The sequence below is a fragment of the Musca domestica genome, unplaced genomic scaffold (assembly GCF_030504385.1).
Source record: "Musca domestica strain aabys unplaced genomic scaffold, Musca_domestica.polishedcontigs.V.1.1 1, whole genome shotgun sequence".
Taxonomy (NCBI): Eukaryota; Metazoa; Arthropoda; class Insecta; order Diptera; family Muscidae; genus Musca; species Musca domestica.
In genome coordinates, this window is record NW_026712114.1 from 42561835 (window position 1) to 42576462 (window position 14628).

General features: G+C 35.4%; 1 protein-coding gene across 8 annotated transcripts in view; it reads left to right on the forward strand.

Annotated features, from left to right (window-relative positions):
• Positions 1-14628, forward strand: part of LOC101888879 (protein similar) — a 365682-nt gene that overhangs the window by 32606 nt on the left and 318448 nt on the right. Inside the window, exon 1 of one of the 8 annotated variants that reach the window (XM_059123257.1) lies at positions 4249-5504. The exons of the other annotated variants lie outside the window; for them this stretch is intronic. Coding sequence (XP_058979240.1) covers positions 4687-5504 — 818 coding nt within the window. The 5' untranslated portion in view covers positions 4249-4686. Of the gene's footprint in view, positions 1-4248; positions 5505-14628 lie in introns of those variants that run through there. 8 annotated transcript variants of the gene reach the window in all.

The following is a 14628-nucleotide window of genomic DNA, read 5'->3' on the forward strand; positions in this document are numbered from 1 at the left end:
ATGCTGGAGAGCTCTAACGATAGCCACTTATGGTTTTCCAGCCAAATATAAAGAAACCACATTATCACGCTTGAATTCCATCACGAATTACTTTTTTTCTGGACAATTCTCACCAAAATGCTTTTATACGCTTGTAAACAATATAATGAGCTGTCACTGGAATATTTTTAAAAGCTGTCGGACGAGTGGCCTAGAAATGACAGCAATCTGAAATTGGTTGCAGTTTTTTCAACTCACCCTGTATATGAGATTTTTTTTAAGTTTATCTTTCTATCATAAACTACTGCCTATAGAACTCTTTTCTACACCATTTATAGAAAATATTGAATATTATTAATTCTTAAAATCGACTAAAAATAATAAAACAAAACATAACACTAATTAATATTTTGTTTACAATTTCATATTAATTGAAAATTGTGAATAAACTTTGTCCATAATAAATGAAAACGTTTGAATTTATTAACCATGTATATGTAGATTAGACTACGCTGATGCAGGCTAATAAATTAAAATGCCATTAAAATATAATCTTTTATTGTTATTTCAATTGTTGTTTGTACCAGTATATTCTCCTGCTCAATGGTATGTGAACTTATGCCTTATTTTCTTAGCGAAGCGTTTTGGATTAGTTTGTATGGGAGGGTATGACAAACATATTTCTATCCACGTGAACGAGGATCGTCGTGGCAAAAAAAATATACTGTAATTAAAATGAAAGTTATTCTGGGTAGGTCCATAGTTTGAAACTATTTCAAAGTGGGACTGACTAAAATGTGAAAAATGCAGGAAGGTGATCATTTTGGAAGGGGCTAGGGCCAACGACTTTCAGCGCACGCTCCTCGCCATCATGTATAGGCACATCATGACTCATTTTGTAGGTTTAAAGAAACATTCTACAATTAAATCCTTGCTTAAAAAAGACTTTGATATCAATTTTCGAAAAATTAAAACAAAGCAATTTAAAATTTTTCAGATTTGCGCTATATCGACTACTTCCTTCACTTTACATAAGATGTGGGATGATTTTTAGAAAATGTTAAAATGTGCTTGAGATACCAGACCTAGAACTGACTCAAATATTAAGATTTGCAATACTTTATCTAATACTGATAAAAATATTGGTATGGAAAAAATTACAAAAAAATTAAACATTTATGTGCAATTTTTTCGAAATCTTAAATTCCGTATTCATATCTGGTTTCTGGCTGAGAGAAATTTTTAGATATACCAATTTGTAAAGAATCGCTGACTTGTTTCGCAAGTTATGACAGATAAAAGTATTGGAAATTTTGACCCTTTGTGGGTGAGGTCCCAGAAGGGGTTCGCAGGTATATATCATCTTCACAATAGATCTTGTGTTATAAAAAATGTGTGTATGTGTGAAATTTGAAGAGAGTTGGATGTCTATTTCGCTTTCTTGGAGGGAGGTACCCGAAGAAATAGTCCGATCTCTATCATCTTTATTACTGATCTTGTGTTGATGGAAATATTGAGATGTACCATGTCTGAAAGGAATCGAATGTTAATTTCGTGTTTTATGAGCTTCATTGATATTTAAAATTTTGACCCTTTGTGAGGGAAGTACCAGAAGGAGTAGACCGATATTTCCCATCTTCATAGCAGATCTTGTGTTAGTAGAAATAATGGGATGTGTGAAATATGAAGGGAATCGGATGATTATTTTGGATTTTATTAACGTTTTGATTCACAGAATACCTCTCAACGATTTTCTATAGGCAGAAGACTTCACAGATGAACTATTTACAGTTATGTAAACCGAAGACCTTTCAGCGATTTTCTATAGACATCAGACCTTGCAGAAATCTTCTTTGAAAGACTTTTAAATTGGAAATACCAAAAAGATTTCCATTTTCAATACTCCGAACAATTTCTTTTTAATATTTATTTAAGTTTTTGCTACTATGTACTTGCTATGCCATAAGCTATCTTATCATATGTCTGTCTATTTTATTTATTTTAATAGGCATCCGTCATACATAAATGTATACAGTTTCATGATTTCTATTTATATAAATAGCTTAGTCATTTATTATGTCGATGTTCAAAGTCAAAATCACTGGAACTGAAATTACTATTTCAAACTAAATAAGACATCTGCTTTGAGTTATGATGGTCTTAAAACGTACTTTGAACCTATAATTCATACGCGCTGGGTATCTATTTGACTGGGCATTGGACCCCTTAAAGGTTCCCCTATTCTATAGAAGACCCTTAAAGGGTCCTCTATTCTATAGAAGACCCTTAAAGGGTCCTCTATTCTATAGAAGACCCTTAAAGGGTCCTCTATTCTATAGAAGACCCTTAAAGGGTCCTCTATTCTATAGAAGACCCTTAAAGGGTCCTCTATTCTATAGAAGACCCTTAAAGGGTCCTCTATTCTATAGAAGACCCTTAAAGGGTCCTCTATTCTATAGAAGACCCTTAAAGGGTCCTCTATTCTATAGAAGACCCTTAAAGGGTCCTCTATTCTATAGAAGACCCTTAAAGGGTCCTCTATTCTATAGAAGACCCTTAAAGGGTCCTCTATTCTATAGAAGACCCTTAAAGGGTCCTCTATTCTATAGAAGACCCTTAAAGGGTCCTCTATTCTATAGAAGACCCTTAAAGGGTCCTCTATTCTATAGAAGACCCTTAAAGGGTCCTCTATTCTATAGAAGACCCTTAAAGGGTCCTCTATTCTATAGAAGACCCTTAAAGGGTCCTCTATTCTATAGAAGACCCTTAAAGGGTCCTCTATTCTATAGAAGACCCTTAAAGGGTCCTCTATTCTATAGAAGACCCTTAAAGGGTCCTCTATTCTATAGAAGACCCTTAAAGGGTCCTCTATTCTATAGAAGACCCTTAAAGGGTCCTCTATTCTATAGAAGACCCTTAAAGGGTCCTCTATTCTGTAGAAGACCCTTAAAGGGTCCTCTATTCTATAGAAGACCCTTAAAGGGTCCTCTATTCTATAGAAGACCCTTAAAGGGTCCTCTATTCTATAGAAGACCCTTAAAGGGTCCTCTATTCTATAGAAGACCCTTAAAGGGTCCTCTATTCTATAGAAGACCCTTAAAGGGTCCTCTATTCTATAGAAGACCCTTAAAGGGTCCTCTATTCTATAGAAGACCCTTAAAGGGTCCTCTATTCTATAGAAGACCCTTATAGGGTCCACTGTGCTATAGAAGACCCTTAAAGGTCCTTTATGCTATAGAAGACCCTTAAAGGATCCTCTATTCCATAAAAGACTCTTAAATGGCCCCCTATTCTATAGAAGACCCTTGAAGGGTCCTCTATTCTATAGAAGACCCTTAAAGGGCCTATTCTATAGAAGATAGGTCTTCTATTTTATTGTATTTTATTGAAGACCCTAAACGGTCTTCTATTTTATAGAATTATCTGTGCTAAAGAAATCCATCAAAGTGCCGTATAAACCCTTAAAGGGTACTCTATTCTATAGAGACCCTTTAACCACATAAGTTTGCCTTTATATTGTAGGGTGTTCTCTTTCTCCAGAATGCCCCAGCGACCCAGTCTCCTCCTCCTCCTCCACTCATATTATTAATTTTATTGTATTTTATTGAAGGCCCTCAATCGGTCTTCTATTTTATAGAATACTCTGTAGCTACAGAAATCCATCAAAGTGCCGTATAAATCCCTAATCCACAAAAGTTTACCTTTATACTGTAGGGTGTTCTCTCTTTCCAGAATGCCCCAGCAACCCAGTATCCTCCTCCTCCATTCATAATTTTAATGTGTTAACATGAATACTTTGACTAAGTGGCGACTCACTCATTCACGATTTCGTTAGACGAACAGTTTCCAGTGGATCGGTCTTCGGTTTGTCGGCGGTATCTTATCAGTTAAGCTTTTCTAGTTTTAAATGATAACGGAACTCTGTTTTCATACTGGCCTGCTTGGTGATTTGCTGGCGAATGCGAGCGCCACTGTCCTTGTCACCGATTTTCTCACCCCCCTCTTCCCAAATTATGCGGTGTTATTGGATGGATGGAAAAACATTTCACCCAGTTAAGGTCTTTGTGTTTTAACGTCTATTCACCTGAGGCTGTTGTGGTTGTTGTTGTTGTTTGTTTGTTTCGAATATCAAAATATAGAAATTTTGTTGTTAAAATTCTTGGGACTTATTTTTTTATTTAATATGATTTTTTTTTCTATATTTTAACTTAGTTTTTGTTTGATAATATTTTTTTTTTAAGAAGAAGACAATGCTCGTCGGTCTCCGGAGCGATCGTATGTTAAATACAAATACAAATTATTTAATGGAAGCAAGGGAGTACCTTGAGGTCCGAGCAATGTTTTCGGGCTCATTTGAAATTTGTCGTGAGGTTGTGTATAAACGTTTGGTATTGGACGCGGAAATCGTAGCCAATGTAACAACAAAAACGAAATATTCGATTTTGAAACTGAACTACGGTTATAGGTGTTCAGTGACAAATTTCAAACAAAAATATATTTTCAAAATGTCCAAATAGCAAAAAAAAATGAAATCTTTGTTTATAAAAAGTGAATTTGGAATGAAAGAAAGAAAGAAAAAATTACGCGCTAAAATAAAGATTATCTCTTATCGCCATTGAAAAAAGAAATATATATTGTTTCAAAAGAATAAACAACAGAGAGTGAAGAAAGCAACAACAACAACAAAAGAAAAACAAAAAACAAAGCATGTTTAATTCATGCAGTGAATGGGAAAATTGCTATTTTCCCCGAAATGATAAAACCACGTTCTATGACGACATCTACAACGATTGTGCCGAGGAAAATCAACAATATGTGACAACAACACCAACAAATGTGAATTATGCCACAGCGCCATCTTGTGGCAATGGCCCGCAAATGTGTGATGGCAACATATCGCCCTCTAGTGAGCAGTGTGTAAATTTTACTCAGAATTCCCAAGCGTTGGTATGGCCTTCGAACCATCAACCACCACCCCAGCAACATGGGTCGTTCAATACAAATTCCGAAATGGTTAATTGTAATCAGTCAAATATGGCCATAATTCCGCGTCATCATCCGTATCGTCGTTGTGATCAGCCACATCAACAACAACAACAGCCATTAATGGTGGCTCATGTACCACCACTACAACAACAGCAACAACAAATTGCCTACCCAACAACACCAAATAATGTTGGCAATAATGCCAGTGATTTTAATAGACCACCACAACAAATTATGCATCAGCAACAGCATCCTTCTTCCCATGCTGTTGTCTATCAAACTCCACCAACATTCCAGCGTCAATGGCCACAACAACAACAACCACCACTGATCGCATTTAATAACATGTCCCAGCAACAACAACATGGCCATGTAAACAATTATTATGCCGGTCATGTACCACAGCCCGGTGCATCGCGTCCCTCGATACCCTGTCAAGGCAACCAGCCATGGACCTATGCCTATTGTTACGGTTATGGTCCGTACAGTAACCAGGAACCATGTCAATACACTCAGGTCATTGACATTGAAGATTTCATGTAAGTGTGCTGCGATTTTTAAGTCTTCCTGTGTTCTATCTTTCGCATGGGGAATTCGAAGTTATATATGGACATATTTTACAACCATAAAAGAAAAGAGAGAAGAACACAAATAAAATCATCGTTACGTTACGATTTTGGAAAAATTCTGTGATCAAATTATATGGCTTTTGAGTAACTATGATTTCGAATTAATTTCGAATTAAAAAATATTTCTCATTTTGTTCCCGATATCGGTCTCTCCGACCAGAAGGAGAGCCACTATATATTCCATTTTCACACCAAATACTGTTTTAGTAAAAATATTGGGATTTGCGAGATTTGAAGAATAATGGATGATCAATTCCGTTTCATGATATTTTCGGTTATTCAACATTTTGACCCTTTGGGGTGGGGGAGGGGCCAGAAAGAGTGGGCCGATATCTAAGATCTTCAAAACAGACCATGTGTTAATAGCAATATTGATGTGTGACGAGTTTGAAACCAATCAAATGCATATTTCGCTTCATGGCTATTCAAAATTTCACCCTTTGTGAGGGAGGTATCAGAAGGACTGAAGCGATATAACCCATCGTCACAACAAATCTTTTGTTAATAACTAAATATATTGGCATGCCTATATATTTATGTATTGCTTATTTCGTGTTTTATGAGAGATATAATTATTTAAAATATTGAGCCTTTGTGGAGGAGGAAGTGCTCCAACATATTTCATCTTCATAACAGATTTTGTGTTAAAAACTATCGGTCAACCTCTTTCTGGTGCCTCCCCCACAAAAGGTTAAGATTTTTACAGAAAATTATTTTCCTTATAGAACAAGAAAGGATCATTCCATTTTGTGCAAATTTTGCAAAGTCCCAATTCTTGTATTAGTTCTAGGTCATGTGAGAAAATCGAAAATACCGGTCCACCCAAACATGTACCTCTCACACAAAGGGTCAAAATTTGGAATCATTATAACTCTTATAAAATGCGAAGTTACCATCTGATCCTCTTCAATTTTGGCACTTCATTTATATAAGATCTGGTGTTAAGATGCAATATGTTGGTCCCCTCCTTCTCGTACTTCCCCCAGAAAGGGGGAGAAAATTTAAAATAATTATATCTCTTATAATTTGCAAAATATATATCCGATCCCCTTTCAAATTTCACACATCACAATCTTTCTATCAACAATGTTGTGTGAAGATGAAATATATCAGACCACTCTTTCTGGTACCTCCCCCAGAAGGGGTCAAAATTTTGAATAACTATGAAGCTTATAAAACGCGAAATGAGCATCTTTTGCAAACTTAGCACTTCCCCATATTTCTGCTAATACAAGACCAGGCATGAAGATGGAATGTATCGATCCATTCCTTCTGGTACGAAGATGGAATGTATCGATCCATTCCTTCCGATTCTTCCCCCACAAATGGTTAACATGTTCGGTAACCAAAATGCATAGTAAGCATCCATTTCCCTTCATAATTTCACACATTCCAATATTTCTACAACACATAATCATGTGTGAAGATGAAATATATCAAAGGGTCACAATTTTCAATATTTATATCTCTTATAATTTGAGAAACAAATCCGCGATTCGTTTAAAACTTGGTTACCTGATATCTGATGTGAAAATAGAATTCATTGGCTCACTCCTTCTGGTACCTCCCTCACAAAAGGTTGAAATGTTGATTATTTATTCGCATCAACTTGGAAATACTCATGCTCATTCCAATATTTTTTCAGTATTAAATGAAGTGGAATACTTCGGTCCACTACATATATTTAAAATTACTACATTTCTCATGGAAAGGTGTATGAAGTAGTCGGTATAGCCCAAATCTGTCACTTTTATGTGAGACTCATAAAGGATCAACTATTCGAGTAATCATAACGCAAGTCAAAGTACAGGATGAGATGAAAACAAGTACAAAAAACATTAAGTTTGGCCGGGGCAAACTTTTAATACCCTCCACCTTAGGGTAAAAGAAACATTAGAAGAAATGTGGCAAAAACCATTAAAATGCCGAATATCGGGAGGTACCGTTATATGGGCGCTACACCAAAACGTGGACCTATAATTACAATGTTTCGCCACACGAACTAGGACCCATTATGACCCACAAATACCAATTTTTAGACAAATCAGTGAAAAAATGTGGCAAAAACCATCAAAATACCGAATATCGGGAGGTGCCGTTATATGGGGGCTATACCAAATCATGGACCCATACATGCAATGTTTCGCCACCGGAACTGGAACCCATTATGACCAACAAATACCAATTTTTAGACAAATCCGTGAAAAAATGTGGCAAAAACCATCAAAATACCGAATATCGGGAGGTACCGTTATATGGGGGCTATACCAAATCATGGACCCATACATGCAATGTTTCGCCACCGGAGCTGGAAGCCATTATGACCCAAAAATACCAATTTTTAAACAAATCCGTGAAAAAATTTGGCAAAAAAAACTAAAATACCGAATATCGGGAGGTACCGTTATATGGGGACTATACCAGAACGTGGACCGATATATCTCATTTTCAATACCAACCATCCTAGACACAATGCAAATAGCTCTGCTAAATTTTGGCGCTCTACGTCAAATAATGTGGGCTGTATTGTGATTTCAAAAGACAGACAGATGGACAGACAGACAGACAGACAGACGTCGTTAAATCGACTTAGAATTTTATGCTGATTATGAATATATATACTTTATAGGGTCTAAGACGAATATTTAAGGATGTTACAAACGGAATGACAAAGTTAATATACCCTCCTTTCCAAGGTGGAGGGTATAAAAACTGCATCAAAGTCAAACGGCATAATTTTAACATTTTTTTTTTTAATTTTATTGAATGAAAGCAAAAAATGTCGGTTTAGATTTGTTCGAATTGGTCACCTTTGGCACGAATTATGACCTTCAAACGACCAATTAAACCGTCACACGCTGCCCGAATTTTGCTCTGCGGCATTTTGGCCCATTCCCGGCGAAGCGCTTGCTTGAGGTGATCGACACTTTGGTATTTTTTAGTGCCAACCTTGTTTTCTAAAATCCAATGGATTGGTATCCGGACATTTTGGTGGCCATTGTGCGCTGGAAATGAAACTAGGAACCGCATTTTTTAAAACCATCCTTGGGAGGCGCTTGCTGAGAGCGATGGGGCTGAGTTCTGTTTGAAATGTCCAAGGTCTGTGACCAAAATGTTTGCTTGCCCAAGGCTTTAATAAACCGTGCAGAATATTTTCGCAATAAAATTCGGCATTTATTCTGATGCCACGGTCGATTAATACGAGCGGAGAGCGATCATCTGCTGTTATAGTGGCCCATGGTCGCCGCTTGAGTTCTGGTTGACCTCAGCTGACCTCTTTGGCAAGTAAACACGATCATTTTGTTTGTTTACAAACTGCTGGACAACGAATGTTTCCCATCGGCAGTTCACCACTTCCGGCCAAGCGAACAAACTTTTTAGCTCTTTTGGGTCTATTTTCTTTCTGCTGCGGTGTAAGTTCTTGCACTTTTTTTTTTTGAATTTCAATGGCACATTTTTCCGAGCTCATTTTTCAATATTTGCCGAATGGAATATTGTGATATGTTCAGGTCAAGAGCCATTTTTCGGCGACTGCGACGCGGGTTTCGATAAAGTCGCTTCTTTATTTTCGCACCATTTCTGCTGATGTTACTGTTTTCTTCCGTCCATTTCTTTGACGTCGTGCTAGTCTACCAGTAACACGGTACGAGACACAAAAGATTTATTCATATTAAAATGCTGGAGTGCTCCAACGATAGCCACTTTTAGTTTCCCAGCCAAATATATATCACGCTTGAATTCCATCACAAATTATCACGCTTGAATTCCACCGCGAATAACTTTTTTTCTGGAAAATTCTCACCAAAATGCTTTTGTACGCTTGTAAACAATATAATGAGCTGTCACTGGAATAATTTTAACAGCTGTCGTACGAGTGGCTTAGAAATGACAGCAGTCTGAAGTTGGTTGCAGTTTTTTCATCTCACCCGTATAGTCGTAACCATACAAAAAGCGCTTCAAATATTTTCTTCGCATAGAGGATTGAACTTTCAAATTTGATACAGTCCTACAGGTTGTATGTAGAATCTTTTATTTAAAATATGAGTTATGTCGGTCCACGTTTTGGTATAGCCGTCATATAAGGGTATACCCTGATATCAAGTGTTTTTAGAAAAATCGAGAGGTACCTTTATATGTGAAGAAAAGGAAACAAAAAAATGTCTTCCTCATATGAAAGGTCTCGGGGAGTATTTGCGAATATATGGCAATAAATATTTCGGACTTTTTTTATTTTTCGATTTTTTTAAATATTTTGTTTGAGCCCGGCCTTAATCTCGCTTTTTTAGTTTATTTGCAGTGGGTCCTTTAATCTGTAATTTCCTTAAAGTAAAGCGATTATTTTTTTTCAAGTTGTTACATATACTTTTATGGTAGACATGTCTGGACCTTATATGTTTGTTCCTCTAGCCATTTTTATACCCTCCACCAATATATGGAGGCTATTTTAGTTTTGTCTTTCCTTTTGTAACTCCTCGAAATACTCGTGATAGACCCTATATGATGGATCTGTTAACGTCAAAAATACAAAGATAGACCCTATATTCTGGATCAGCAGATCTGTAGTAATCACGCTATCTTTCGAACGAATTGAGATAGAAGGCCAACATTTTCCACATGTGTGTATTTTGCCAGCAGGCAGGTTATGTAAATGGGTCATGTTTATCGACGTTTTCTTATAGCCCAAATATAACGGTACCTCCCAATATTCGGTATTTTCATGATTTTAGCGACATTATTTATCGGAATTGTTTCAACGTTCGTAATAATAAAATATTTCGTATGTAGGTCCACGTCTTCGCATAGTCTCCATTTAACGGCACCTCCCGAAATTCGGTATTTTTATAATATTAGAGACATTATAGACTGGAATTGTTTCAAACATTATATTTAAAGTTCGTTGTGGGTACTACAGCAGTTCCATGTCTCGTATGCAGTTTCATGTCTTCGCATATCCCCCATATAACGATACCTCCCTTTATTCGTTATTTTAATGATTTTAGCGACATTATTCACCGGATTTTATATGATAATTACTTATGCAGGTCTATGTCTTCGTATAGCGCCCCATATAACGGTTTTCATTTAAGCGATATTTTTCGGAATTTTTTTGAAATTTTTCAACTTCCTTGCAAATGGTGGGGGTATTAAAAGTTCTGCCCGACCAAAGTTAGTTGCTTTTTTACCTGTAATTCACTCTTACTTTAAATTTGCTAAAATCCTGGAATTATTTGGAATTAGCAGCTTCTTCAGAATTGTGATATAGTATAGCCTTCAATATAGCGGCACTTAACGAAACAAATTATTATTATGGTTTTCACAGCATTTTTTTTTTTTTTTGGAAATTTGGGAATTTGAAGTCATCACTTTAAAGGGATCTCCCAATTACTCAATACTTTTAAGAACTTTTTTTTTTGATTTTTTTGGGGTTTTAACTGTACTACTTGTTCCGAAATGCATTTTTGGAATTCTGGTTCATTACAAATAAAATATTTTTCTTCAATCCCCTTAAGTTTGGAACCTCCCCTTAAAGGGATTGAAGGGGAATTTAGAGGAACCTTTGGCAATTTGGAATCTCATATATTGGAAATTATCACTATAACGGGATCTCCCAATTATTCAATACTTTTAAGAACTTTTTTTTTTGATTTTTTTTGGGGTTTTAACTGTTCCGAATTCTGGTTCATTACAAATAAAATATTCCTCTTCAATCCCCTTAAGTTTGTCACTGTTTTTTTTTGTGCTGGATTTCTATTTCTAGTTGAGTTATAGTTACAGCACAATAAGTACATTCAAATAGGATACGTTAGTGCAATCTACGCATCTGCACTTCATACATACCTTCACATGCATCATCGCATAAATATTGTGACGCACTATCAATATCCAATAGTCATTTAATTTTCCAATCCCATTAATATTCAAATGGCGTCTTGTTAAATTGAACGTTTATTTAGACAAAAGCGTTTTCCTTATGGATTTTTAATTATTTCATGATTCCAATAAGGAAAATAGACACTCACAGACGTATCATGGCTGCGGTTTTTCGTCTGCGGTTTTGTGTACCCCACTTGGTTGATAAATAATTTTATGTGGTTTGTGTGATGAATGGGTTTTTGATATTTATTTTTAAACATAAGCATACAAATTAAACATAACGTTCTTTTTCGAGTGACAAAATGGGACTGACTTTATTTTTCCTTTATTCTTAAAATTAAGTTTTGTTGGACAATGTATTTAGTGCAACGTTAGCACTTTTGATTTTATTATTTCTTAGAGTTAGGTTTCTTAAAATGTAAGCATTTGTCTGTTGTTTATACGAATGAATGACATGAATGCATTGTAAGCATTTTGCAAGCATATTTAAGTGCCATCGAACTTGCACGCGCAACAGAAACAGAAATAAAGAAGTTAACGTTAACTCCTCCCCTCTTTAAACCGAGCGTCCTCGATCGGTCAAAAATAGGGAATATGAGAAATTCTTCGTATTCCCGGCAATTCCACTACTTCCGGCATAGGAACACGATTACGTGCGTCATACGGACATGAATCTGCTATAGACGGGGTGAGTATAATTTCTTTTCCCCTTTTGCAGATCTTGGACCTTATAATGAAAACGATTATCAATATTATCGCGAAGGAGGTAAGTCCAAAATTTGTGGTTTGACCCCACTCGTATTTGCCTCCCAATAAATTTATGGCTTTTGTGTTACTAATTTGAATTTCTTTAATTGACTCTAAAGAGAGCGTCTCTTCTATACTGAGAACAGACTCCCTAGGTTGCAGAATCGCCGGTAATGGTTGAATATGGCTTATTTCAAAAAAGGAATATGATTTGTCGGAAATACTTAGTGTAGTGTTGCTATATTGGATGACATACGATCCAATAAGTCTTTGTGCAACATTATTTATTAGGATTGTTTCATTGAAATTATTTAACAGGATTACTCCTGGAGAAACTTCTTCAACTGTTGGTACTGTTTTGTTATCAGTTACCGTGCAATTCGATGTCTTGCTATTTAACAAATTAGAAATACAGGTGTTATTCTCTATAGCTTCTAAGTTTATGCTATTACAGATACTTATATTATTGTATTTCATGCATTCACTCTTGATTCCGTATAATTTTAAATCTTGTTTGCACATTATTACATTTTCGAATTTTAATTTATTGACGAACTTCTCAAATTTTATAGGTTTAAGTAATAATCTATTACAAACTTTGTTGTCTGTCATTGGTATTCTAATAATATAAATGATAGATTGATTATTAGTTGCGATTTTTATTTGAGCAAATTCAAAGATTTCTTCTACATTAACAAACGGTATTGAATCTTTTTCAATTATATTTTTAATAATATTTATCTCGTCAGATGAAAGTATGAATGAGTTTACAATTCCTATTTTTGCCCAATGGATAGCGTATTGAATATTTACAATTTCTTGTTTTAATATTTCTATTTTAAATTTTAATTTTGAACTTAATCTATCTCTGTTTACATCACTGTAATTTATACTTTTTATTATTTCATTAGTTATTTGTGTTAACTCATTAATTTTTCTCAATGACAATTTGTTAATTACAACTTGTTTATTATTGTTTTCTAGAACTTCATTAGTTTTCTGAGTTATTATTTCAAAATCATCGTGGTCTGGATTTCCAGCAATCCATTTCCACGCTGAACCTATAAAATTCAATGATCGTTTATTTTTCACGTTTGGCTTCAAACGGTCCAAGTATCCTTGAATCTCTATCAGCTCATGGGTTAGGAAGGGATGAAGGAAATGGTGTTTGGTTATGTTCTGGGAAAGGATGTTTTGTAGGGAATTTATTGTTTCTTGATATTTGTCGATGTCAATGATATGAATTATCCTGAAGTTACCATCTTGAATTTTTGCCAAACCGGAATCAAACGCAACAATTTGAGAGTTTGTATAGTCCAAAATCTTGACATAGGCGGTCGCCGTGGCGAATAAAAATCTGAAAATATTTGATTTCTTAATTTCTGATATTGTTTTTGTGTACGGTTTTTCCTGATTCTGTAATAACAGTTGTATTTTGGTTTTCTTTTACTATTTCTTGTCTGTATGCCTTACTTAACTTTGTCCCAAGTCTCCTATTCTCTTTTACGAATATGATTTCTCCTGGCGTATAGGTTTTTGGTTGAGTCCTTTTCTTATTGTGGTAGTTAATATCTTCTGCTTGTTTTTCTTTAAGCCTTTGGGCAATTTCGGATCTTTCTTTCTCTATATCATCCTGACTCATGTTTGCCCTTTTTCCAAGAAATGCTTCAACTGGTTTCTTTTGAATGCTTGAGTGTATTGTGTTATTATATTCGTAAATGGATCTATGTAAAAGCTCTGAGAAGGATTTGTGTAAGTTCTGTGCTTTTAGACATCGCATTATCTCTGACAGTGTAGAGTGGAACCGCTCAATTTGCCCATTTACAGTACTACTGTACGGCGGGATTTTGAACAATTTGATGTTGTACTGATTTTCTAACATGAACACTATTGCTTTGGAATTAAAAGATCTTTCGTTGTCGATAACTATTATTTCAGGAATTCCAAAGGATATGACTAATTCCCTAAGTGGTTCTTTAATGTCTTCTGCTGATCTTGATTTCAGAATTTTTGCTTGAGCGTATTTAGAAAACTTGTCTATAGCCGTCAATACGGATGTCTTTTCGGTTATGTAAATGTCTATGTGAACAATCTGTCCAGGATTTTGTGGGATAGGTGTTTCCTGTAGGCCTATCTTATTAGGATGTCTATCGTATTTGTTTTCTTTGCAAACTTTACGTTGATCGACTATTTTCTTAATTTTAGCTTGCATTCTGGGAAAGTAGTACTTTGTCAATAACTGTGCTTTATTTTCTACGCTATTTCGGTGTGCTCTATTATGTTCAGCAATAATCTTGTTTTCTTGGTCTTCATCATTTTTCAAGTCGGTTACCATTTGTCTTGAATATTTGACTTTGTATTGTGTGAAATTATCACGGAACACTTCTTGCAATACTCCCAAGATTTCGTCATT